The following is a 26667-nucleotide window of genomic DNA, read 5'->3' as shown; positions in this document are numbered from 1 at the left end:
CGATTCCATTCAAGGGCACGTACCTTGGTTGCAGGTGTGGTCACTGGCTCCGGTCGGGTGCATGCAGGAGGCAACCATTCAATGTGTCTCTCTCACATCGATGTTTCTCTCTCTCTCTGTCTCTCCCCCTCCTTTCCACTCTCTAAAAATCAATGGGAAAAAAATATCCTTGGGTGAAGATTAACAACAACAAAAGGAATTTGTTTTTCTTTGAGATGTGCCATAATACCTAATTTTTAGTCCATAAAGAACAATAATAAAAATAAGGGACTTGGACCAGGTGGCCCCTAAGACTCCTTCTCTGTCTTGGGCTTTGGAAATGGGAGACAAGGTGATGTACAACCTGAGGTGCTGGTTAATGGCAAACTTGCCTCTACAATTTTTCCAGGTCCTTCCGGCCAGATTTTGTGCTCATCCGGCAGCATGCATTTGGCATGGCGGAGAATGAGGACTTCCGCCACCTGATCATTGGCATGCAGTATGCAGGCCTCCCCAGCATCAACTCACTTGAATCCATTTACAACTTCTGTGACAAGCCATGGGTGGTAAGTGAGGCTCCCTTCCCTCTAGGTAAAAAGGTAGGACCCAGGTCCTATATCTCCCAGTCCCCCAGGAGGGACCACTGGTAAACAAGATGCAGTAGGTGCCAGTTGAAAGGATGTGGGAGGAGCTTCAGCTGGAAATTGGGAAGGATAGACTCACAAGAAAACATTATCATCATGGGCTGGGGCACCTTAGCTGCATAGTGGACCTTTGGCCTTACAACAAAGTCACATCAAGATTCTGTGCAGAAGCCCTTACAAGTCTGTAAACTCTGCCCTCAGCCATAGAATACAATGATAAAAATAACCCTTTCTTGCCTTTGAATGGTCTAACCATTGGAAAGGTCTGAGGCCAGTGGGGATCAAGGGGATGGTCCATCTCAGAGGGGTGTTAGTGACAGTCTTACCAAGTGTTTTAACAACCTCAAAATCAGATTTATCTATAAACATATGAATTAGACACTTATATGAGATGTAAGTGCCCTTAGGGATAATCAAATCTCCGCCCTTCATGGTAGATATATGAAAATTAAAAATGGAAAGTAAGGAGTGTAAAACCACTTACTATATGGTGCCAACTTCTGAGATTTTCCTATTTTAATTTTATTTAATCCTCACAATAACCTTACAAGGAAGATATTATCACTATTATCACTTTTTATAAAGAAATGAGACCCAGAAAAGATTAAGTGACTTACCAAAGTTATAGAACCAGGATTTCTCTAGATTGCACTGCCACTCACATAAATTAAGTTAGCATGTGAGGAAGAAGCTGGTGCTCTCTTCCTTGGCCAGTCTGGAAATATAGGAGGCAGAGGAAACTTCTGAGCAGAGAGAAAGTGAGGCTAGGAGGGAGAGTGACCTATGATGGCTACTGGGACACTCTGGCCTCCCCTCTGATAGCTGGGGCAACCCAACTCCTATAACTCTGCTACTCCAGGCTGGCCCTCTCAGAAGGAAATACCTGCCCCTAATCACATCCTTTTCACATTGTTTTTCAAAAATCAAATTTCAGTTTTCACACACTGGCTTGCCGAGAGTCAAGGCACTGGTGGCTGATTTTGAAGTTCCTGGACCCCAAGCCTCTCCACCACGCAGGGAACTGGAGGGGATGTTTTAACCAAATAGATCCATTGCCTCTGCTCTTGATCTTTTTTTTTTCCACACCTGAACTCAGTTTTCCTGTTCCCTTGGAAGCCAGAAGATCTGACAGTATAAGAGAAAGAGCAATGAATGAGGAGTCAGAAGATCTGGGAGCTGTTGTTGTTGAGGAGGGAGGTTGGGTTCCCAACCTCCACTTGTTCAGCCTTTCCCTCTGTGTGGCCTGTGGCATCTGGAATCCTCGTGTTATAGGAACAGGCTAAAAGAGTTGTCTGATTTGAGTGTGTTGCTATTTGCAGAAGAGCACACATGAGGCCTTCACCAAACTTCTTTTCTGGGGTCCTCCCCTTTCTCCTTAGTCATGTGCCCTTCCTTACTGCACATATGCCCTAGTCCTTCCCCCATCCTTTCAATATCTATTAGAATTTGGCTCCCTCATAGTCACACAGAGTTAGTCTGCTATTACCAGCTTTTTTCTGGGTGATTTCACTATTCAGCCTTCTGACTAAACATCTCTCTATGCTATGGGTTTTTTTGTTTTGTTTTGTTTTTGTCAACTAGCAATAATTGTAGTACCTGCCACCGGTTTGCTAGCCTGGGTTGTTACAGTCTCCTACTATTTGGGGTATTTTATAAAAGCTGGTTCCCTGCTTTATGTTTCAAAACTGTGCCAGAGGCCAGGGAGGGCAGAATCAGAGAGCCTGTGCCTAGGGCTTTGCCCCTCCAGGGATCTGGTATCTGGTGAGGGTTCACATTCTCACCCATTCACAATCCCAGCACATTGCTTTTGGCATTGCATGAGAACAGCAGGGCTTCCTGGCTAGACACCAAGTTCTCCCTTCATTTTCACTAAGCAGCTGCCACACCAATGGCATTTTATATATTGTCCTCTGCCTGTTAATGGGAGTGGACAAATTTGTTGACTGCGAGGGGAGGGGTCCCTCTGAGATGTGGCTTTGGTTCATATTTTCTTAAATTTCTTTATTGTGAGTACCCTTTATGTGAGGCCTCAGTTGGTTGGAAAATGCCCTACCTTACATCAGTCACTGTGTTTCTGAGCACATCTGCTATCTCATAAATTGGTCAGGGCAGGCACACTTGGATTTTAGAAATAGAAGTGGACTTACCAATGACAGTAGCATTCCAGAGAAAGCAAGAACATCTTCATACCATATTGCTACAGATTTATCTGAAATTCCTGTCACATTTTTAAGGTTTTTTAGAGACAGATGCACTAGGGTTGAATTAAGTGTTTTATTTCCAGGAGGGATGAGTGTAAATTATTAAATTCAGACTGATCTTGAAGTCCCATTTCTTCTAAGAAGTCTTTCCTGATTCACTGGATAAATAGTTACAATGAACATTATATTCCTATTTGTTGCCAATACCACTCCCAGGTCCCAAATCCATTCTTTTGTCTATAGATAGAGGAAATAACCCTTATCGAATATTACATTTGTTTAATTGGTGACTGCATGCTTGTGACTTAATCTAAGGTTCCAAGAGGGCAGGGGTTAGATGCCAAGCCCAGTACCTTGAGCAGACAGGGGCAAATGGAGATAAGGTTGAGAAGGGTAGGGTGAGCTACCAGGGACCCAACTAGTGCCTGGGAACTGGCTACCATTTTAATCTTGGCTGTCCCAGGACTCTGGGAGTGCGCCGTGGGCCTTTCTGGCATCAGTGTGGTGCCTGTGTAACTCTCCCACATGTTGGGAGATAGGGACCCACATGCCTTTGTGCTTTGCCAGGGCGTGGGCTGCAGCAGGACAGAGGTTGTTAAGCAGAACTGGCTGGGGATGCTGAAGAGCCTTGTGAGCTCAGGCAGAGCAGGAGTCTAGCCAGATTGAGACTTAAAGATCAGGTCAGGTGGTGGAGAGAATCAGAGAGGGCAGGAAAGGTATGAAGCGTTGGTCTTGATAGTCAAAGCAAGTTGAAGAACAATAGAATGGTGAGAATAGCAGGGTGCAATGAAGAATGCAGTGGGAAAGAAGAGACCTGGCAGCCTCAATTCCAGGCATGATCTGGGAGCTGAGGCTTTCCTTCCCTTCTCTAGGCTCAGTCTCCTCACTTGTAAAATGAGATGTTTGGTCCAGAGCTCTCTAAAGTCTCTTTCAGTAATAACATCTTAGGGGCTTATGCGTCTATCACTCATGCTTTCAGTCCTGGTGGATGTTTAGAGATCTGGAGTCACCAACCAATCACTAGGGAAGTGATTCAGAAATTTCAACATTTTCCAGCATTTCAAAAACAATAACAAAATTCTCTTTTCCCGCAAAAGGACCACAAGGAGATGATCACTTAAACTGCAGTTTGATGATGGAGTTTAGGAGGAAATATAATAAAAGATGTTATTTGTGGTAAAAAGTTTGAGGAACTGATCAAGTTCATTTCTCTCATTTTTGTATATCAAGAAAATGAGGCCAGGAGAGGAGAAATCATTTGCCAAAGGACACCTAGCAAGTTAGAGGCAGAACAAGAATCAGAAGACTCCAGTTTTCTAATAACCCAGTTCTGAGCTTTTATTACTCCAGCCCCTTTCCCCCCAGGCTCATGTGCCAACATCCCTTATAGAGAACAGGATCTAAGCTTTGGGAAAATGTTCTAGCTTTCCTTTCTCTGATAAATAGAAGGCAGGTTTGATCTGGCAACTTTTCCTTCTAGCAGTTCCAGAAATTGGGGCTTAGACTGTGAAGTAACCCAGTAGCACTAGAGGAAGGATGCTGAATTATCCTTACTGCTAGTGTACTGGGCATAGGTGTGTGGGGTGTGTGTGAGAGGATTGAGTAGGGAAGAAACCTGTGTTTCCTGTAGGAAGAGCATGGTTTCTGCAGAGCCTGAAAGGCAGCTACTTGGAGGAATAGAAAGAGTTATGAATTGGGAATAAAGGGACCTGACTATGAATCTGTTTCAACCCTGTGACCTTGGGGAAGTGATTTGACTGGGCCTCAGTTTCTTCACTTATAACATTGTGTGTGTGTGTGTGTGTGTCGGGGGGGGGGGGAGGGGAGCAGAGAGTGCTAGATATTTGCCAAAGACCTTTCAGCCCTGACACTGTAAGTATGCATACTTCACCTCTTCCTCATGGAGCTCTTCTGTTTTCTCATAGGTGAAGGGGCTAGCTGAGTTCAGTTCTTAGATGAGTAGTAAGTCCCACAAAGACTGAGTCTGTCTATCCTATATACCAGGACCATCAAAATCTTCCTGAAGAACAGCTTCATTCATTACCCCCCTGCTCAAACTCTGATTACTTCATACTGCCTATAGGGAAAAGATACTGTTTCTTTGCCTGACATTTAAACTTCCAAGACTTGGCCCATGTTACCTATCCAGCTTCATCAATTGCCATTTCTAGAGATGCAGGTGTTTAGAATTAGAGAACCAAATCTCAATCTCAGCTTCACCTCTTTGCAGCTCTGTGACTTTAGGCAAATTTCGTACCCTCTCTGAGTGTTATGTGTAAAATGAAGATGATAAAGTACCCAGTTCCTCACTTTAATATGAGGGTTCAATGAAATATCATTAAAATTGAGTCGGTACTGAATGAATATTAACTCATTCTCTCATTTACACAGTTAAAGAATATGTTCCTTGAGAATAGGAATTGTACACCTCTTTTATATCCCCAGAGCACAAATTCCTCAACAGAGCAAATGCTCAATAAATATTTTTTGATAGATTTCTGTTTTGTTTGTTCTATAAGTTGTCTAGATAAGCTGAAACATGGTTTTTCTTTTACAGTTTGCCCAGCTGGTGGCCATCTACAAGACATTGGGAGGAGAAAAGTTCCCACTAATTGAGCAGACATACTACCCCAACCACAAAGAGATGGTAGGTGATCAGGTGGGGACTTTAGTCTCTATTTCCACTCTGAACTTATTCACATTATAACTGTGGGGCTCTGAAGAGGGTTTTAGTTGTGGCTGAACTGCAGACCTGCTTTGTGAGGCCAGAGTGGCTGTATTTTAGCATATAGTCCCTTGTCTCCAAAATCTGGAGACAGAATAGGGAAGAGCAAAAACAAGGCATTTTATCAAGCTGAGAAAATAACAAACCTAATGATCAGTAATCAAAAGATCCCACTCGTTGGATTCTAGCCCTGGCCCTGCCACATGTCGTTGGACTAGTTAAATTTCTTTTCCAACTGGAAAGTCAAATGGACATATTTATTCCTAACCAGGATCTTGAATTTGGTACAAAATTTAAGTAATAGCCTTCTGGGAAAGTGTGAAGCATCCCTCAGATGTCAGGTGTTATTCCTGCTATTATTACCAAGGCCTTTCATTCCCTTGGCTTTGTCAAGATTGTGAGAAGACTGGGTTAACATAATGCCTTCTCTGAGGCCATCCTAGTATATTAGAAGGGGCAGAGAGATGGCATGGTTGGTTGGTTTTTCCTCCATGGAGACCTGGAGCTCACTCCCTTTTCTTCCCCTCTGTCTCCACACCCTCTGCCGCAGGCCTGCATAGTCAGTTGGTGATCATGCTTAACTCACCAATGGAGACTCTGCCATAGCATTCCAATTGTACTCTGGGACAGAGATTATGTTTGCTACCTCTCACTCCCTTCTCAAAAAGGAACTACATTTGTACCATTTCTGTGAATCAAGAGCCTTCTTCTGGCATATTGTACATGGCCTTGTTTCTCATCAAACAACATATAGAAAACGAATAACAACAACCTTGGGCCTTGAATAGAACTACCTCCTTCATCTTTGTCAGAGCTTCCCAGGGAGAGGCTCTGGAACTTTAAGCTCTTGTCCTTAATAAATCCTTGAGACCAACATCAGGGCCTAAGGGATCTATCTATGTTTGGAGTTCTCAGGGAGTCCAAGACACAGTGGTAAGGGGACTGAGTTGAAGGAAGGGACCAAAGCTGGATTTTTCCTGCTGTAATATTTAGCTGGGCTAACCACAAAAAATATTTTGAAAAAATTGCCAAGTATATTGTCTATTTACCATCCTTTCCCCACAAGGGCCCTTGTGTTATTTCTCTCTTGTTCTCTATCCTGAAATTTGCCCTCCAAAGAAGACCTCCTAAGATCTCTCTGAGGTGTCAAAATTTAAAGGAGAATTTCAACTCTAGGCTTTTTTGGCTTAAAAAAAAAGTTTTGAAGTAGGAATTAAGACATTAGTAATTTAGAAGAGAAGGACTTTCTAAAAGAAACATAAAAGAAGACTTATGGACATCAGGTGAAGGTATTGATAGTTAACCTGCAGAGATAATACCTAAGTCTATTCTTATCCAAAGAGGTATGCTTGGGGGCTAGACCCTCTGCCAGGAATTGGATAGAGGAGATTACAGCGTGTAGTGGGAGGTTAGGGCATTGTAGGTCTCATATTGAGTGATTCTGTGCCCCTGCAAGTCACTTCCCCAAACAAATGAAAGTGTAAGAGAGGATCAGGATGAGCTGAGATTGGAGTAGAGGATACACAGCCATACTATGTTGCTCTTTTTGTTCTTCCAAATCAGCCTGTTTATGATACTGTCAACTTGTCTTCTGGTATTGTACATCAGATAGGTACACTATCTCATATGTATAGCATTCACCATTTCTTCACTATTGGATCAATTAAGGTAAGAGAAAACACATTTTCCTAGAGAGAAAAGGGAATAGTTCTGATCAGAACTATTTTGATTCTAAGCCAGAATCAAAATTTTCAGTAACAGGTATTGGCTAGAACAGTGGTCGGCAAACTCATTAGTCAACAGAGCCAAATATCAACAGTACAATGATTGAAATTTCTTTTGAGAGCCAAATTTTTTAAACTTAAACTTCTTCTAACACCACTTCTTTAAAATAGACTCGCCCAGGCCGTGGTATTTTGTGGAAGAGCCACACTCAAGGGGCCAAAGAGCCGCATGTGGCTCGTGAGCCGCAGTTTGCCGACCACGGGGCTAGAATAAAAGGGTTTGGGAGGCAAGAGAGAAGGGTTGAGGGCACGATACTTTCCCTAGCCTTTGACATGTTCTGGGCTGGGGTTTCAGACACAAGCTGTAACATACCCTAGCCCTGCTCTAACACTAGCCAGACTGTCCACTTGGTACTTCCCATTCGCTGGCAGCAATGAGGCAAGTGGTGATAGCCAGAACTCTGTAGTGAGGGAGAACTGGCTTGGTCTTCAGAGCTCCTGAAGGAATATGGTGGTCATTGCTCCCTACTAGGGCTGGATGATGTCAACAAACTCCTTCCTGAGGAGCAGGCGTCCCTGGTACCAGCTGCAGGTGCCATCAACATGCTTCATGCAGACATAATGCTGGGCCTGATACCCATAGAGTTTTCGTTCCAACAGCCAATCTGTCCAGAGGCACTCGTTGGGGGCTGAGATGGTACAGGGCACTGTATAGCAGGTGGTGATCTAGAGTCATAACAACACATCAAAGTGAGTAGGGTGTCATTTTTCTACAATTTTTTTTCAGACTCATATACATCCTTATAGCCTAGCTCAGTGGTCGGCAAACCGCGGCTCGCGAGCCACATGCGGCTCTTTGGCCCCTTGAGTGTTCTAATGCCACTTCTTCAAAATAGACTCGCCCAGGCCGAAAACCGACTTCTGCGCATGGGCCATGAAGTTTCAATCGCACTGTACGTGCGCACCCACACGTGGTATTTTGTGGAAAAGCCACACTCAAGGGGCCAAAGAGCCACATGTGGCTCGCGAGCCGCTGTTTGCCGACCACTGGCTTAGCTCAAATGCCTTTGCCTTATGAAGTCCTTCCTAGTCTCCAAAATTCCCCAAGTTTTCCTTCCCCTGTGTTTCCTACATACAGTTTTGCCTCTCTAATGGCATTTCTGGAGTCAGACAAACCTGAGGGTCCTTACTCTACCACTGACCTTGAGCAAATTACTTTACTTTCTAGAGCATTAATTTCTTTACTTTAAAATGGAAATCTTAATTATTTATACATTTGTTATAAAGACTACATTAAAATATTTAAAATAAATTGACCATTAGAGGGCCTGGCAAAGAGTAGTTTCTGTTAAAATGGTAGCTATACTATTTCAGTTTGCCTTATATGACGCCACCTTCCTTGCCAACATGTTAAGTACATTGAGATCAGGGACTATGGATCATCTTGCTTTCCCATCTCAAACTTTATACAGTACCTGATCCATGGCAGATCTCAGGTATACTATAGTAAGTGAATAAACACATGCATGAAGGAAGAAGTACCATCAGTAGGTGCCATTAAAGGTGAGGCTGAAAGGCTCAAGAACCTCCCCCCCCCCCCCCCCCACAAAAGTCCTTGGAAATGGACATTCTCTTACTTGGCAGCCACAGTTCATATGGTAGTGGTGATTCAGACTTTCTCTTTGCAAAAAGGATAGATTTTCCCAGGGCTCAATGTAGTTGCACAGATGGATGAAGACTTTTCCATCATTGAGGACCTGACCTACAAAGGAAGATAGAAGAGAACCTAGCATGAGGAATATGTTTGTGAAACTCCAGAAGCCTGGATCCTTGAAGAGCCCAGAATTGAAGCCTCTTTAGTCTGTGTGTGTGTTTTTGTTTTTTTTTTTTTTTTGGTGGCAGTGGTGACGTAAGGCTCAATTAAGGGACCAGAAAAACCTCTATAATCTTTATATCAGAGATTATGTTTGTACAAAGGAGAGTTGTGGGAAAAGGCCTTTTCCTTTAGTGTGATGCAGAGAAAACATGGGCCATAAAGTGAGATTCTTGGTGAAACCCCTTTCTTTTCTGTCATTTACTAGATGTGTGACTTCAAGAAAGTCATGTAACTTCTCAACTGGAAGATAAGAATAATAAGGTTATTGTCAGGATTAAATGACAGAACATTTGGTAAAGCTTCCAGCACAGTAGTAGGCCCATAGAAGATGCTCAATAAATAACAGGGCCCTTCCCCTTTCCAACCCTTCCCAATATCTGCATAGGCCTGTCTTCTGCTCCATTGATACCTAAATTGGTAAGTCTTTCTCATTCTCCATGGGAAAGTGCCCCTTCTTTACTTATCAAACTGTTTCCTATCTTCCAAAGACCCTTTTCAGTACCACCTCATCCTCAAAGCCATCCCTGACCATGCTAGCTCACATCTCTTAGAACTTTAGTCACTCATTTACTTACTGAGCAACTACTAGACCTGGTACCATGAATGCAGAAATAAATATGGTAGGATCTTTGATCTCAAGGAGCTTAAAAACAAGTAGGTAGACAGATAAGTAGGCAAAAATTACACTGTTATGTTTATATAAAAGATGCAATATAAGAACAAAGGAAATCACAATTATCTCTGTCTGTGGAAGAGGCAGAGGACAAGGAAGCTGTCTAAGTGGAGATAATGCTCCTGATGGGCCTTAAAAGGATGGTTAGGAGTTTACCTGCCAGTCATGTTGGGGGAAAGACTTCTGGACATTGGGACTTCCTGTACAAAGGTGGAGGGACACAGCCCAGCCGAATACCTTCTATAACTGCAAGTAGTTTAGTTCAGCTCTGGGGAAAATAAGGGGCTGGAAACTGTCAGTGATAAGTGGCAGGAGACAAAACTGGAGAGGTCAGCAGTGTTATGGTCACAAAGGACTTTCATCATTAGGCAAAAGAGTTTGTGACTTCTCTTGAAGAGCATGGGCATCACTGATGACTTTTCACTAGACCTGTGTTTTGTCATTTATTTTCATCCTTGCTTAGACTTGACCTCCTTGAGGGCAGAGAGCATGCCTCCTGCTTTGACTGATGCACCACAGTGCCTAGCAGTGGGCTAAGCACACAGAAGGTAGGTGCTTAGGAAGGAAGGAAGTGGCCTCATCTGCTAGTCCTGGGATGTGGAGGGCTCAGTGTCATGCTCTGCCTCTGCCTCTCCCATCCAGAGGCTCCCAGATCAGCACAATTCCACATTCTTAGAGCTGGGGAGCCCCTACCAGTGTGCCTTTCAATGCTTATGAGTTCTCAAGAGTCAAGTTTGGAGTATGAGCTCTTTGAGGACTATGACTTGTGACTGAGTCTCCACTCTCCTGTCCAAGGCCTGGCAGCAAGTAGGTGGTCATTCATTGCTGAGTGGATGGACAGATAGTGGAATTTCTCCTTATCTGCTGTATTTTTCTTTTTCTTACCTTTCTAAGCATTTTTCATCCTTCAGGGCTAATTTAGATCTCACATACACAATGAAGCTTCCCTAACTGTTTATAACCACATAAATACCTTCTTCCTGAACTATAAAACACTATAGTATTGCATTCACTCACTTATGGAGTCATAGTTTTATGTGGTTCTTTAACTGTTCTGTCCCAACCAATTCAGCATGGAGTTTACCTGCCAGACAAGTTGGGGGAAAGACTTCTGGACATTGGGACTATCCTGTGCAAAGGTGGAGGGGCACAGTCCAGCCGAATACCTTCTATAACTGCAAGTAGTTATACCTGGGCCCAAGTTCGTGGAGACAGAACCATGTTAGACTCAAGGCTTCTGTTAGGGTTTGTGCTTTACTATACCTCAGAATAGGGCCTGGGGTGTGAGTTAGCCACACAGGCTCACTATGAGTCAGGAGTATGATCCAATGTGGCTGTCTAAAGCTAATTCCATCGAGGCTACAGTAACTATAATGTGTGTGTTGTGGGTAGGGGGATCGCACACACAATTTTCCTTTACTATGTGAAATTAAGACCTTTCCTTTAGTGTTGTGTCCAGATCATTGTCCTGTGCTAGGAAAGGGACAGGGATAATATCCCATTGGAGAAGATGGCCAGCAGACCTGAAGTTAGAGTGCTTGCATCTATTGTCCTCAGGCCTCTGAGGGATCATCATAGAGCAGAGGGCAGAGCTGAATCCACAAAGAGCAGTTTCAGAGGGGCAGACTTGGGCTCAAGATACCAAAAATCTTATGCTAATTAAACTGTTTGAAAATGGAACCAGCTACCCTAGGCTGGGAGAGCAACTTGTTCCTAAATTAGTGAAGCAGTGGCCAAGGTCACTGTAATGAAGATTCTTGCATTGAAAGGGAGGTAACCAAGGCCCCTCCTGACTCAGAGGTTGCCTCTTAAGAACACAGCTCTGTTTTATGCCCAAGAATGTGTCACCTGCTCAGCTTGCTGCCCAAGGGCAGCCCTGGCTCCTCCTTGGCTGCCTTCCTTAGGACAGAGACTATTGGGGCCACTTGCTGCTCTTTAACTTACCAGTCAAGAGATACTGCTTCTGGCTGTTTGCTTCTAGTTTCACACCACAGAGGGAGGAATCAAAAGGTGTATAGATATACTGAATATCCTTGACTTTCTCAAACCCTTTAAACATCTGAAAGACAATTACAAAAAAGTATTAGGTCAGTGAGTGAACTTTATAGTTTAACAGGGAAAATTTCTCCTTTCTCAATCTAAAGAAATTAAGCAAATGTATAGTTCAGGATTTGATGCACACAGATGGCCTAACTGGGTCATTTCTCTCTTTTAAAAACCTTGGTTTATTCCAGTGAGAGGGGAGGTACCTCCAGCAGCCCCATGCCCAGGCAGCTATAGGACTAGAAGGACATTGAGGGTCTGTCCTGCATTTTCATTCAGATTCTGTGGGCCCTATTCCCAAAATGTCATTCACTTCCCAGTTAGCATCAACACCCAGGATCACTGAGCCAGGTTGCCTGACCTACAATCACCACCCTTCCCAAAACACAAACCCTAACCCTCCCAAAAGCCCAGAAGGTAAAAGCACTGTCCTGTCCCCATGTACCTTTATCTGTTTGATTTCATACCGGATCATTTTTTGAGTGTCAGCAGGATCTGCACTGGCAGGAATTACCTTCTCACTGGAGATCTTGGCCCGGATCACTGCACAGGAAGCAAAAGAGGGAACCTTCAGCAACCTGTGGGGGTAATTTGGGATCTGGATCACCTGGGGCCCCTGGAGAATTTTGTAGGAGAATTCGGGATTGTGAGGAGGAGGATATGAGAGAGCAGGAACCTGGAAACTCCTGTGCAGTCAGGCCTATTAGGTCCTACAATCTCTACACTTTACTTGCTAGTTTTGAGTCTAGCTCATAAACCAGAGACTAGGGGTGGGCATCAGGATAGAGGAGGGAGAAGGAGCCCATTGAGGGTAGGTCAGTGTGGTCATCTATTGATGTAGCCCAAGGCCTAAAACAGAGCCTGCACAGAGTTTTGGTTTCTTGAGCTCAAATGTTTATTGAATTAATAAATGATCTGACCCTGCACAGAGGTAGTTGGTCTTTTGCCATTTGGTTATTAATAAAAAACTGTTTATGAAGTTCATCCTCTGTGCCTGGCCTAACACTAGGTACCAGGTCATAGATGTGATTAAGACAGGGTCCTCTATCTTGCAGAACTCTTGGTCTAGTGGAGAACACATTTGCAAACAACAGCACAGCATAGTAGGAGCACAAAAATGTTAAAAATGCCATAGTAGCACCAAGGAGTCAGGAAGCCTTCAGAGAAAAGGAGATACCTGTGTTAGACTTTGAAGAATGAATAGGAGTTTGCCAGGAATTAAAGGATTGGGGAAAGGGCATTCCAGGCAGAGGGAAGAGAAAGGGTAAAAGATGAGTATTGGTGTGAGTGTATGATGGCTCAGTTATAGGCTTGGACACAGGGAGGTTTATAACGAAAGCCCAACCTCCTGGCGCTGGCTTCCCCCTCCCCCATCCAGTAGTTCAGAGTAATCACAGGATAGTTCCAGTGACTTGTTCAATGACAGTAGGCAGGGGCGAGGGGGCCGCTATGGAGGCCCCTTACACAGTCTTAATTTCCTTACAAGTCAGCCAAGCTCTGCCCTTGCAAGGTTGCTATGGTGCCGGCCTTGCCCTACCCATCAACTCCAACCGGAGGCAACTGGTGCGGGATTTGAGCTCCTCCCATTCCCTCCAGACTACAGGTCTACAGCAATGCCCCGAACTAATCACACACAACCACCCCCAGCTGTGTACCTCCCAGGCCTCCGGACTCACCAAGCGCGGAGTGGCAGACATGCTGCTGGGGGTGCGAGGGGGCGCAGCTGCACGCCTCGACCAGTCCCGGCGGCCGCAGCAATGCCAGCAGCCGCAGCAACAGCGCCCAGCTCGACATGGTCTGGAGGCTCCGGGGCATGACACTGCAGAGCCCCAACTAAGCCTGTGGGGTCTGTCGGATCAAACAGACTCTCCAGGGCACTTTCAGAACGCCTCGCGCCCCTCGCCCCTCGCCCTAGGCTTTATGAGGTGGACCTAGGGCCAATCCCGCCCTGTGGGCTCCGCCCGCCTTTGGCTGTAAGCCACCCGCGGCTACAGGACCCACGGCCCTCCTGACTGGCAGCCTCAATAAGATGAAGAGGGAAGCCAGGAGAAGCCCTTAGCTTCCATTTCCGTGCCTGAGCAATTAAGCCTCCCAGAAGTGGAGGGAAGGCACTGGGAGAGGGGATGGTGTCATGGCAAAAAGAAAGCGCAACAAAGACAAATGCAAGAGGCAGAAAGACCAAGGGACTGTGATTCAGGCAGAAAGAACAAGAGTGAGGAGAGGCACAAACAGAAAGCGTGAGACAGGCAGAGTCATCGAGAGGCAGACAGAATTACAACAGGCAAAAGAGACAGTGACAGAGAAGGACGAACCCCTTGCTGAGCTGCACACTGGGAATGAGACAAGCTACTCAGGGCTTCTTTCAGCTGCAGGAAGTGTTTTCAATGCCCTATTTAGGAGCTCCAAAGCAACAGTAAACAGTAATGGAATAAGACAGAGAAAGTTGGTGTGTGTGTGTGTGTGTGTGTGTGTGTGTGTGTGTGTGTGTGTGTGTGTGTCTTGGCTCTGTCGGCTGGGGGGTGGGGAGAGATGTCAGAGAAAGCAGCCAGTGCTTTAGAAACCCTTTCCCATACCCAGAGCTTCAGATTGCAGATGGCTGAGGACAGTGCTTTTGGTGAGGGCTCAAAGCACAGAGTATCTCATTACCTAGCATAAACCTGGGACCTCAAGCCTCTTCAGATAGTAGCCTACTGATTCCTACCTCATGTTGCTACTCACTGAAGAGACCATGTCTTATACAAGGTGGGGGCAAAGGTAGGTTTGGAGAATAGTTCTTTTAAGTTTTTATTAGTCCTCTGTTAAAATACAACTACATCAAAGTAGAATTTACCCTCATAAGAATCTCTTTCAAATTTCAAACATGTTGACTTTTTATGTCAGCTCTCTTCCAAACCCCAAGCTGGGCAGACAGAACATACTAAGCTGTTTGTTGGTTGAGATTGGGGTGTTGGTGAGCAATGAAGAGACTGTGAAAGGTGGAGAAAAGACAGGTTCAGTACAGGAAAGCTAGATGTTTGAGGGGGAGGGGAGGATACTAAGAGGGGCATGACCAAAGGGACATTAAGATTCCAAAGATATATTCCTTTTGTAATTATGGTTTACTAGGGTACAATTTACATACAGTAAAATTCACCCTTTCAAAGGTGCATTTTTTCCAGCCTTGCTGGTTTGGCTCAGTGGATAGAGCATCGTCCTGCGGACTGAAGGGTCACGGGTTCGATTCCGGTCAAGGGCACATGCTGGGGTTGGGGGCTCCATCCCCAGTAGGTGACGTGCAGGAAGCCGATCAATGATTCCTTGTCATAATTGATGTTTTTCTCTCTCTCTCCCTCTCCCTTCCTCTCTGAAATCAATAAAAAATATATTTTAAAAAAGATTCAATTTTTCAAATTCTCCAGTCCTGCCCTGTGTTTGTTTAATGCAGAGAAGATTGAAGCAATTAGTTTTAAAGATGTAGAGTACCAAGTAGGAGAACAGAGTTCTTATAGATCTGCCATTAACATGCTGTGACCTTAAGCAAGTCACTGTCACTCTATGGGCCTCGGTTTTTGTATTTGTAAAGCACATAGGTTGGACTAGTTTTTTAAAGGGCCCTTCCAAGGGTGTTCCTAAGAAAAATATTTGTAACATTCCACAGAAAAACAGGCACATTCTAACCAATTCATTCTTTTCTCCTCTCTTTTCAGCTGACATTGCCCACATTCCCTGTGGTGGTGAAGATTGGCCATGCTCACTCGGGCATGGGAAAGGTAAGGTTGGGGCCTGCTGTGCTTTGGAATTGAGGCCAAGAATGGTACTTTTCAGAGAGTCCGGTTATGGACAATTCTCCCTCTGTTATTGATTAATTCTTCCACGATTTGGCTCCTCTGAAGCTATGAGTGTTAACCCAAACAGGCCTTTTCAACAAGCCAAGTGTAGGCCACCTGCTTGGTCCGTTGGGCCTTTTGCAATAAGTGAAGCTCCTGAGTCTAGGAAGGGAAGCTGGAGAGAAGGACTCTCCTAAGATGTGGCACTCAGGCTTGCAACTGGAATGGAAACATTTTGATGGGTTTGGAGGCCCCGGATTCTTGTGACTCTCAGTGTGTATATGTGTATGTCTCCTTTTTCCCCTCTCTGCCTTGTTCCAAAATTAGGTCAAAGTGGAAAACCACTACGACTTCCAGGACATTGCTAGCGTGGTAGCCCTCACCCAGACCTACGCCACAGCAGAGCCTTTCATTGACGCCAAGTATGACATCCGGGTCCAGAAGATAGGCAACAATTACAAGGCTTACATGTGAGTGGGGTGGGTTCACAGCAGATACTCTTCACTTTCTCCTCAACTCAGAGGAGAATCTGAGCCTCCACTTAGCAGCCAGTATTCAGTTAAACTTCCTCTGGCCCACAAGGCAGAGAACAGAGAGAGGGTGCCATTAAGTGAGGAGTCTTAGCCTGGGTTCCTTTCAAGTCAGGGAGGAGTGGGGGTCCATGAACCAAGATGAGAAATAACATTAATATTTATTTTTATTAGCCTTTAAATGAAATTTAGCATTCTCCCTAGTTATGAATGAAGACAGCAGGCTATAGTAGCAGCAGTAGCATGAGTGACTTTGTCACTACAGGTAATCGCAGACATTCTTGTATTTTTATACAGTTGAGACAGATATCTCTAAATACAATTACTGTTATCACTACTAAAGAATCATGGTAGTTATTAGACCTGCCACTACATTTACCCCTGTAAATATATTTGTTATTTATAAAAAAACATTTTGACTAATCACAGATTTATTTGTTTAATATTTTGGTAACTATTTTGGTAATTACTTTAAATAATTGAATTCCTTTGTTATCCTGTATACTTTATTTTACACATTTACACATCTTATATTTTATAATTGAAAGGAATCCACATGCTTCACCAGGCTGCCAGAGCACAGAAAAAGTTAAGAAACTCCTGATGTAAATATATAGCCTATAAAACACTATAGAGCATTAAAAGCCTAGTTGTTATGAGAATAGATGACTTTTCTACATTTGCCAAATGGAAAGTTAAAGGTTTCCACTATTAGAATTTAGAAAAAGAAAAGATTTCAAGTCTACCGGATCTTCCATAATATACTAGTACATAAGAATGCAAATGGATTATAATTCCAGTTTTGGCAATCTTAATGTTCCATTTTTAGAAAAAAATTTAGGTAGTTTTTTTGTTTGTTTTTTTACAAAGACAGAACATTATAGTATATGAATTTGATTTTTGCTACTCATGACTTCAGCAGACTTCAGGGTTGAGTAGCTTCCCTTTCCTTTATCCATCATTTCCATTTCTCTTCCTTCATTCCCTATTTAGTGTTTCTACTTCCCACCCCTTGAATGAGTAAGGAGCCCTTTCCCTATACTTCCTTCTCATAGCTGTAGTTTAGCCCTTTTCACATGTGTGATTTGAATCACTCTCCTCTGATCTCTCTGAGCAGAAATGTTAGAATCATCTCTGCAGGACCACTGCCTTATGCAACAATAGGTGCGTAGTGGGCACCCAATAAGTATTCAGGGAACAACTCAGAGAGAATTGAGACATTGAATTTTTTTTCCTTTATTGACTGGATTCCTACTTTTTTAAAAGTTTATACTTTTTACTTGTAGTCTTTCTGCTTCAGAAAGGAAGTTAGGGTTGCTTGAAAATTATGCACAATGTAAGAAGGGATAATTTAAAAGACCATTGTAAAAATACTATCTAAAGCAGAAAAATAGTATATTCAGCCACTAAGAAAGCAGATTTCCTATCCTTTAATATTAAAATCTCCAAAATAAACACAAATTTTTTTGACAATGAAGCAAGAATGTCTTTATCCTTAAAAAGGAGACACACCACATTTTTAAGGGTTAGGGTTTCCAAAAGCAATTTAAATGAAGCATAAGAGAATCTCAACTATTGATAAAGGGTGGGCAACCAGAGCAGCTTTAGAAATTATTTACTTCCTTTTTTATTTGCAAGGGACAGACAGTTATTTGGCTCTTCTTCCCAAAACTTTTGGCTATCCCTTTGCTCTCAGAAGAAGGAATTGGCTTGGCAATAGCCAAGATAAAGTTTGAAATTCTTTCCTTCTCCCTCAGTTCTCACCCTAGAGATCCAGGGGCAGACATATTTGGTGTAAAGAAGGTGCTGTTCCTGCCCCACTCTCTAGGCAATAATTTGGGTCCTTCTGTGGAGGTCAGATGTCCTGCAAGTCTTGGTGCCCCCTTTGTTCCCACATACCCCAGGTAGCCTGTATGGATCTGTGCCATGCATGCTGTTATTAGAGAAAGGTGTGAAGTGTAAGGGACATTATTATTGCTTATTCAAAGTTTCTGACAACCCTCTTATGTACTATGGCCCTGTTCTAGGGACATGGAAATGAATAACTCTCTGCCTCTGCCCTTGAGGAACCCAGCCTTGTCACTGGGACACACTTGTAAAATACCAGTGTTAGGAAGACAGTGTTATTTTCATATGATCTGTCTTTGTATTGCTACTCAGATTTTTCAAGCCACTCCGCTGTGAGTTGCTTGTTTTTTTTCTGAGCTTGGTAGTGGGGTGTAGAGGTAAATGTAGCACAATGGGGGAATAAAGAGTCCTGGATTTTTATCTTATATCTACGTTGACTAGACATACAATCTTGGACAAGTCATCCAACCTGAGTCTTAATCTCTTTGTAAAGTGGAAGCAAGAATCCCAGCCTATTCACAACAGGGGGCTTGCAATGAGGTTCTGGTGAGGGGCTTGGGAAGGAAGAATCTTGGAAAGCAGTCAGTACTAGGAGTGTGAGGAGTTGTTATTACCACATCACTCAATTCACTGTATCTCAGGGCTCTGAAAAACTAGCTGTACTAGGTTTCTAAGTATTTGAAATCAGATATCTAGGGAAGATACTCCTGAGTGGAGACTAGCACATCCAATCTCCAACCAGTAGTGAGTGATAAGGACAGCATAAGAAGGCCTCTATCAGTAGTGTGATAAGGACTTTTCTGTCCCCTAGGTGATCCCCATTCTCTTGACTGTATCTGAGTAAAGATTAATAACTAAAAAATACATATTTTTGGTATATTACAGTTTATTTAAAATTATAAAACAACTTTATGTTTACACATGGGTAAGAGAGGCTCAGTCAGGTGAAATGATTCACCCAAGGTCACCCAGCCAGTCAAGAGCAAATCTAAAACCAGAAACCAGATTATTTGCCTCATATTTAGCCCAAGACTAGTTGACTCTAACACATGCTCATAGATGGAGGGTGCAGAGGGCATAGCAGAGAACAGGTCCATTTGATGATGAAACAACTTAAGCCTGAAAAGGTTAACTGACTTATCCAGAGTCATATTGCTAATAATGCAGGCTCTCAAAAACCAATTGTTGAATGAATGAATGAATAAGTGGGCTAGTACAGAAGTCATTGGGAGATAGTCACAGAACTCTGAGGAGGTTTCAGAATCAATAGAATTCAATTTGTATATACTGTAGTCCCCCTGTATCTGTGGATCCCTGAAACCATGAATAGTATCAACCTCTATATTTGCTGTCTTTTCCTATACCTACATAACTATGATAACATTTAATTTATAAATTAGGCACAGTAAGAGATTAACAATCCTATCTAATAAAAGAGTAATATGCAGATTGATCATCACTGGAACACACAATATAGCTGCTCTCATGTGGTCAAAGATCCTGCCCCCATGTGGACACAAGATGGCCACCACAAGATGGCCAGCAGGAGAGGGCAGTTGGGAGGCACCCGGCCTGCAAGGGAGGGCAGTTGAGAAGGACCAGGCCTGCAAGGGAGGGCAGTTGGAGGTGATCAACCCTGCAGGAGAGGGCAGTTAGGGGTAACCAGGCCGGCAGAGGAGGGAAGTTGGGGGCAAACAGGCTGGCAGCAGAGTGGTTAGGGGGTGATCAGGCTGGCAGGCAGAAGCGGTTAGGGGCAATCAGGAAGGCAGGCAGGCAAGCAGTTGGGAGCCAGCAGTCCTGGATTGTGAGAGGGATGTCCGACTGCCCGTTTAGGCCCGATCCCTGGGATCGGGCCTAAACGGGCAGTCGGACATCCCTTGAGGGGTCCCAGATTGGAGAGGGTACAGGCTGGGCTGAGGGACAACCCCCCTCCGTGCACGAATTTCGTGCACCGCGCCTCTAGTAACTATAATAAAATAGAACAATTATAATAATATACTCCAATAAAAATTATGTGATTATGGTATCTCTCTTTTAAAATACCTTATTGTACTGTACTCACCTTTCTTGTGATGATGTAAGATGATAAAATGCCTATGTGATAAGATGAAGTGAGGTGAATGAGACATTATTAAGTAAAATGAGGGTTCCTTGAACAAAAGCACTGTAATACCACGACAGCTGATCTGATAACCAATGTGGCTACTAAGTGACTAATGGGTGGGGAGCACATGCAGCTTGGATACTTGGACAAAGGGATGATTTACAACCTGAGTGAGACAGAGCGATAGATTTTATCATGCTGCTCAGAACAGTGTGCAATTTAAAACTTATAAACTGTTTATTTCTGGAATTTTTCATTCAATATTTTCAGACTTTGGTTGACCACAGGTAACTAAAACCATGGAAAATTAAACCGTGGATCGGGGGGACTACAGTATGAAGTCGGCCCAGATACTTAGTGGATAGGCTGCTGGGTATGCAAGACAATATATACCCTTAAGTGGCTTACAGACTTGTGGACAGAAAACTTAGATCAAATAGCTAAGGTTAAAAATAGATATAGGATTGAAAGTGAGGTACAGGCAGAGTCCTATAGGGGCTCTTAAGAGAGCAAGCACTCATTTGTCTGAAATATCAGGAAGGCTCCATGGAGCCAGAGCAGTGAGCTGGACTCTTATAGAGAGGAGGAGAGCATTGCAGGTGGAGGTTTGGCAGAGGCAGCCAGGCTCTAGGCTTAGCAACAGGCCCCTGGGCTGTTTGTGGTAGAAGCAGATGAGGAAAGCAGTGGTGAGCTAAAAATCTGGAAAGTTTTATGCCCTCCTCTTGCTTGGGTGGCTTACTGCCTATCCTATCTGGTGGGACCTTGTTGTAGGAGGACATCAATCTCAGGAAACTGGAAGACGAACACTGGCTCTGCAATGCTGGAACAGATCGCCATGTCAGACAGGTGAGTGTAAAGCGGAGTCCAGTCCCTAGCCCAGCAAGAGGGGGCCTTCTTTAGATGAAGAGATATAAGAATTGGGCCTTGTCTGAAGGGCACCTCTAATCAGACAGGGTAGATAGAACACAAAGGCCCAAGCAGCCAGTTAGCAAGATCAGGCAGGACTAGGCTATGTGCTAAATTATGGAGATAAAGATTGGACATACCACAGAAGTTCCAAGAAAGGAATAGTTACTATGGGCTGGAATAGCCAAGGAAAGGCCACCTAGAGTTGATGAGACCTGCTCTGAGCCTGAAAAGACAGGTATCTGGAGAGCAAAGCTGGAGGGCACTGAAGATAAGGCAGTGTGCTTAATGGGAGTGGAGGGAGGGCTGGAGAGGGTGGTGATCAAGGCTGAGGCAGCAATGAGAGTGTGACCAGAAAGCAGGCTGGATGTGAGCTAATGACCCAGCCTCAGGATACCTTCCCATCTCCTCCAGGTACAAGCTGTGGGTAGATACCTGCTCTGAGATGTTTGGTGGCCTGGACATCTGTGCTGTCAAAGCTGTGCATGGCAAAGATGGGAGAGACTACATTTTTGAGGTAAGTGTGACTTAAGGAGTACCTTAGTAAGAGATAATCCCCAAGGCTGGAAGCCAAGCTAGTGGTTTGATGACTATGTGGATGGCCTGGACTACATTTAGGTTAGACTCCCCTGGGCCATGGGAAGGTTCCCACATGACACAACCAGTGGATTTGCATAGCAACACACCTTCACCAGTGGGGAGTTATTGCTTTCAACCAGCTTGGCTGACCCACACAATGGGTAAGAGATACCAGATCTGGGTTCCTGGGCTCCTAGCCAAGTATCATTCCTCTGGGAAGAATATAGTGTGTTTTTTACCATTCTTGGTCTCAGAAAGAATCATTCAATCTAATCTACTCACTTTACAGGTGAGAAAAACTGAGGTCTCATATCATGAACTTGTGCCCAAGGCCACGGAGTGAATTATTGTCTCAACATGGGCTAGAAATCAGGTCTTCTGGATGCAGGAGATTCTTCTTAGCATCTCTCTGAGCCTTGGAGACACTTGACTCAGTCTGGTCCTCAAACACAACTTTGCTGACTTCCTTTTTCTGTATTAAAGGGAAAGTCAGTGACAGTATGAATCCTTCACACACATATCTGCCCAGTCTTCTAACAAGCAGGAAAGGCTCCTTGTCCAGAGTTGGTGGTATTTGCAGAGAGTTAGTGTCAGGATCCCAAAGTGCGCTACTCCATGGTCTGCTTGACATGTAACTTTCTAGATCAGTGGTTCTCAACCTTTCTAATGCCGCGACCCTTTAATACAGTTCCTCATGTTGTGGTGACCCCCAACCATAAAATTATTTTCGTTGCTACTTCATAACTGTAATTTTGCTACTGTTAATGAATCGTAATGTAAATATCTGTGTTTTCCGATGGTCTTCGGCTCTACAGCAGCGGTTCTCAACCTGTGGGTCGCGACCACAGATTGAGAACCGCTAGCAGGGTCTTAGGTGAACCTGAAGACCTGATTTCTAGCCCATGTTGAGACAATAATTCACTCCATGGCCTTGGGCACAAGTTTATGATATGAGACCTCAGTTTTTCTCACCTGCAAAGTGAGTAGATTAGATTGAATGATTCTTTCTGAGACCAAGCATGGTAAAAAACACTATATTCTTCCCAGAGGAATGATACTTGGCTAGGAGCCCAGAAACCCAGATCTGGTATCTCTTACCCGATGGTCTTAGACTCTACAGCAGCAGTTCTCAACCTGTGGGTCTCGACCCACAGGTTGAGAACCGCTAGCAGGGTCACCATCGGAAAACACAGATATTTACATTACGATTCATTAACAGTAGCAAAATTACAATTATGAAGTGGCAACGAAAATAATTTTATGGTTGGGGGTCACCACAACATGAGGAACTGTATTAAAGGGTCGCAGCATTAAAAAGGTTGAGAACCACTGTTCTAGATAGTGAGACCGCCCCTCTCTGGGTGGGCCTCAGTTTTGTCATCCATCATTTATGAGAGTTGGAATACATTGTCTGTGATCCTGGGCAGGCAGGCTCTTCCTAGAGTGGGAAAACATTGATCTGGACCTTGATTATAGGAAGAATCATGATTGGAGCAAAAGGGAAGTCATCCCAGGTCATGGGCAAAGGCAGGAGTCTAGTCATTTAATGGTCAGAGTACCTGTGGAGATACAGTTTGTGTGGGTGAAAAGTCAGAGATGAAAACTGCCTGCTTTTAACTGGAGTGTTAAGGGAATGGTCTTCAGTTGTTCCTGGTCCCCTCACTTGCAGACTTCTGAGCCCTTGGTCTATACTCTATCTGGCTCTCTACCTCTCTCCACTCACTACCTTCAGTAACCAACTTTTCAGTCTCATTGAGCACTGGCCTGGGTGAAGGTTGGCGGGCGCCCATGGCAGAGGTTTGAAGGAAGATGGGACAAAGGTCCTCTTTCTGCAAAGGAACATGCTTTCAGCTGAAGAGAACAACACCAGCTTCATTCCCAACCTATTTCTACTGGCTTAAGTCCTACTTATTCTGAAATACTGTACCAGGCCTTTAATGTCTCCAGACCCTTTTCTAACCTGAGCCACATCTTCTACCAGGTCATGGACTGCAGTATGCCGCTAATTGGGGAACACCAGGTAGAGGACAAACAACTCATCACCGAACTAGTCATCAGCAAGATGAACCAGCTGCTGTCTAGGACCCCTGTCCTGTCTCCTCAGAGACCCTTAACCACCCAGCAGCCACAGGTAAGCATCAGGGAAGAGAGACAGGAGAGCCAAGAACCATTCCCAAGCCCACTGCTCTAGACTATGGTGGCTCTAGAATGGAACAGAGGTCAGATACCTACAGGCCTGAATAGGATATATGGAATCTTCTCTCCCTTCCTTTCTTTCTCTTCCCTCCCCTCTGCAGGTCTAGGGGGAAGTACACATTGAAGTTGTTATGGAACTTCAGGCTCTATGGTTCTAGAATGGTCCAAAGGAAGGCAAAGACCCCCTGGGCCCAAGAATCTTTAGTCCCATCTAGGAGATACCTCACTTTTCAAAGATATACCCAAACTCTTCTCTCCACTGAACTTTTGTATAACAAAGTGGTAAGAACTCTTAATCCTAGTCTAGCTCTTCCCTAGCTATGTGACATTGAGGGGAAGTTACTATCCTTTTTAGGGTTCAAGTTTTATCACTTGTAAATGAAAATCTCTCAGAAATTTTTCTTTCAAATTTTATTTCAAACAGGGAAGTAGAACATGGTAGTGACTTAGAGTGTAGACTTTGAAGCAAGAACTACCCAACTTTGTATCCTGGACCCTCCATTTATTAGGTTTGTGACCTTGGACATTTTTATCTCTTGCTCAGTAAAGCTCTGAACAATAGCACCTATCTCCTAGGGTTGTTATGAGAATCAAATGGAGTAGAACACTTAAATATGTCAGAGTACATCAAAGCACTCAATAAAGGTCACCTATTATTACCAGAGTTTAGCCTGTCCTTGCCACTGAATTATGAAGTGAACTTGGATAGATTTCTTCCTATTTCTGTGCCTTAGCATCTTTGCCTGTAAAATGAGGGTTGAACAAAAACATTTCCATGATCTTTTCTAGCAATAAAATTTAGATTATATGAAAATAATCTCTGAAGCATAAACGTTCAGTAACAAAGAGAAATTTTATAAAAAATTGTTTCCACCCCTTATAAAGCATTAGCTCTTTTTTGGTATAAGCCCCCTTACTCTATAAACATTAATATTGCAGCTTAAATATTTTAAGGAGTAATCCATCAGTCAAGGCAGAAAACCTAATAAGGAATGAGCTTCCCTAAATATAGGGGCTACTGCAAACATCCCTTGTAGCAAAGCCAGTCTGGCTCAAGGATAAGCTTTTCTCTGCTCAGCCTCACATTTGAAGTGACAACAGAATATTGTGGAAAGCATACCATGCTGGGACTTAGGACACTCAGGGGCTAGTATCACTCTGTCGTACCATTATGTGACCTTGGGTAAGTCACTTCCCATCTCTAGACCTCTCTTTTCTTGCCTATAGAATGGAGCTGAATTACATGATCTCTAGATCCCTTTGAATTCTAAGATCACATGAAACATGGAGTCACCCTAACTGCAAAGTCTGAATGCACAGTCCTCCACAAGACTGCCTTCACTCCTGACACCAACAAAAAGTTCAGAGATTCCCCAAAACCACCCTCAAATTTGACAATTCTTTGGAAGGATTTACAGAACTTATTGAAAGCTATTATACTCACAGGTGTATTACGTGAAAGGATACAAGTAAAAAATAAGTCAAAGCAAGATGCATAGGATAGAGTCTGGGAGGTTTCTAAACACAAAACTTCAGTTGTCTTCAGGATGCCTTAGCCTCCTGGCATCCATATGTGACAATAACACAGGACGGATTTCCAATCAGGGAAGCTCACCTGAGCTTTGGTATTCAGCATTTTTTTTGGGTCTCATTTTATAGACATTGATTGATCAATCACCTGGTAGAACTCAATCTCCAATTCCCCCCTTCCTAGAGGTCATGTTAATACCATGTGGCCCAAGGAGCCCACCATGAGTGACCTCAGAATCATACACTATAAGGTGTGGTCTAAGGGGGCCCCCACCATGAATAACAAAGATACTCCTATCACTCAGGAAATTCTAAGTTTATAGGTTACTTCTCAGGAATGGGGGACAAAGGCCAAATCTCTCTTTGGGTAAGGACAAAGTCTTTATTGTATACTTAAATTAAATTAAATTAAATTAAATTAAATTAGCAAATAAATTCTCAAATGCTTCCAGCCCTTTGTGAGCTAAGGCCATGCCTCATTCGTCTGTGTTACTACTGACTTGCACAGGACTAGCCCAAAGTTTATACTTAAATTAGTTAATAGAGTTAGGGCTATAGTGATGAATGAGATATAGTTTGTGTCCAAGAGTTATTAATATCCTAAATTGAAATCATGACTAAATTTACAGAGGTCAACATCATTTGTTGGATAGTGTCTTGTATTCTCTATTAGCTTCCTTCTGAACCTTTTGCCTTCACCCAGGCCACCCAAAAGACAGAAGACAACCAACAGTATGCCATACTTGTCAAAAGCTGAAACTTGGGCTTGAAGTCATGACTGTACTGGTCATATTTCCACCTCCCATTTCTCCCTGATAATAGCACCTTTCCATTGGTCATATTTTAGTCATCATGGCTTCAGTTCCATGAGACTATCAGACCAGATTACCTTTGTATTCCTACTGTCACATCTATCAACTTACCTGAACCTTTACCCACACGAATCTGCTTCTAAGGCCCACTCTCTATTGGTGATCTGGATTCCACTTTTTTGCTTTCAAGTATTCCCTCTCTTCTCCATCTTCAATTTCTCCTTTTCCATAAGATTAATATTTCAACACACAAATATCTCCCACTTAAAAAATAAAAAACAAAGACTTTCCTCAACTCCTGCCCTCTTCCAGCTACTGTCCCATTTTTCTGTTCCTCTTCACAATAAATCATCTTGAGTTGTCTTAGTCACCATCTTCTCTTTATCATATCAGATTTTCTTTTCAACCCATTCCTATCAGTATTCCACTTCTACCATCCCATTTAAATTACTCTTGTTAAAGTTACCTCCTCCCTCCCTCCCTCCTTCCTT

The 26667-nt window shown here is 43.5% G+C and overlaps 2 protein-coding genes across 7 annotated transcripts in view; one reads left to right on the top strand and one right to left on the bottom strand.

Moving 5' to 3' along the window:
• The window catches only part of SYN2 (synapsin II), a 47331-nt gene that overhangs the window by 2684 nt on the left and 17980 nt on the right, over positions 1-26667 (top strand). For 2 of the 4 annotated variants that reach the window (XM_079794482.1, XM_079794484.1), the window contains exons 2-8: positions 389-545; positions 5382-5471; positions 15552-15614; positions 15999-16141; positions 20925-20999; positions 21474-21576; positions 23620-23769. In XM_079794482.1, coding sequence (XP_079650608.1) covers positions 389-545; positions 5382-5471; positions 15552-15614; positions 15999-16141; positions 20925-20999; positions 21474-21576; positions 23620-23769 — 781 coding nt within the window. Of the gene's footprint in view, positions 1-388; positions 546-5381; positions 5472-14504; positions 14620-15551; positions 15615-15998; positions 16142-20924; positions 21000-21473; positions 21577-23619; positions 23770-26667 lie in introns of those variants that run through there. The other 2 variants (XM_079794483.1, XM_079794485.1) reach the window with 2 other exon arrangements.
• Positions 2915-14168, bottom strand: TIMP4 (TIMP metallopeptidase inhibitor 4). Of its 3 annotated transcripts, none has more exons than XM_079794486.1 (5): positions 13542-14168; positions 12311-12408; positions 11767-11881; positions 8911-9035; positions 2915-7999 (listed from the first exon to the last, which is right to left on the bottom strand). In XM_079794486.1, the coding sequence occupies exons 1-5, from the start codon at positions 13678-13680 to the stop codon at positions 7802-7804; spliced, it is 675 nt and encodes a 224-aa protein (XP_079650612.1). In that variant the 5' UTR covers positions 13681-14168; the 3' UTR covers positions 2915-7801. The 3 variants fall into 3 exon arrangements, with proteins under 3 accessions (XP_079650612.1, XP_079650614.1, XP_079650613.1); XM_079794488.1 differs by having other exon boundaries at positions 2915-7980; XM_079794487.1 differs by having other exon boundaries at positions 12380-12408.

Source organism: Cnephaeus nilssonii (genome assembly GCF_951640355.1).
Source record: "Cnephaeus nilssonii genome assembly, chromosome: 17".
Lineage (NCBI taxonomy): Eukaryota > Metazoa > Chordata > Mammalia > Chiroptera > Vespertilionidae > Cnephaeus > Cnephaeus nilssonii.
Note: the sequence above shows the minus strand (reverse complement) of the source record. Positions and strands in the feature narration are given on the sequence as shown.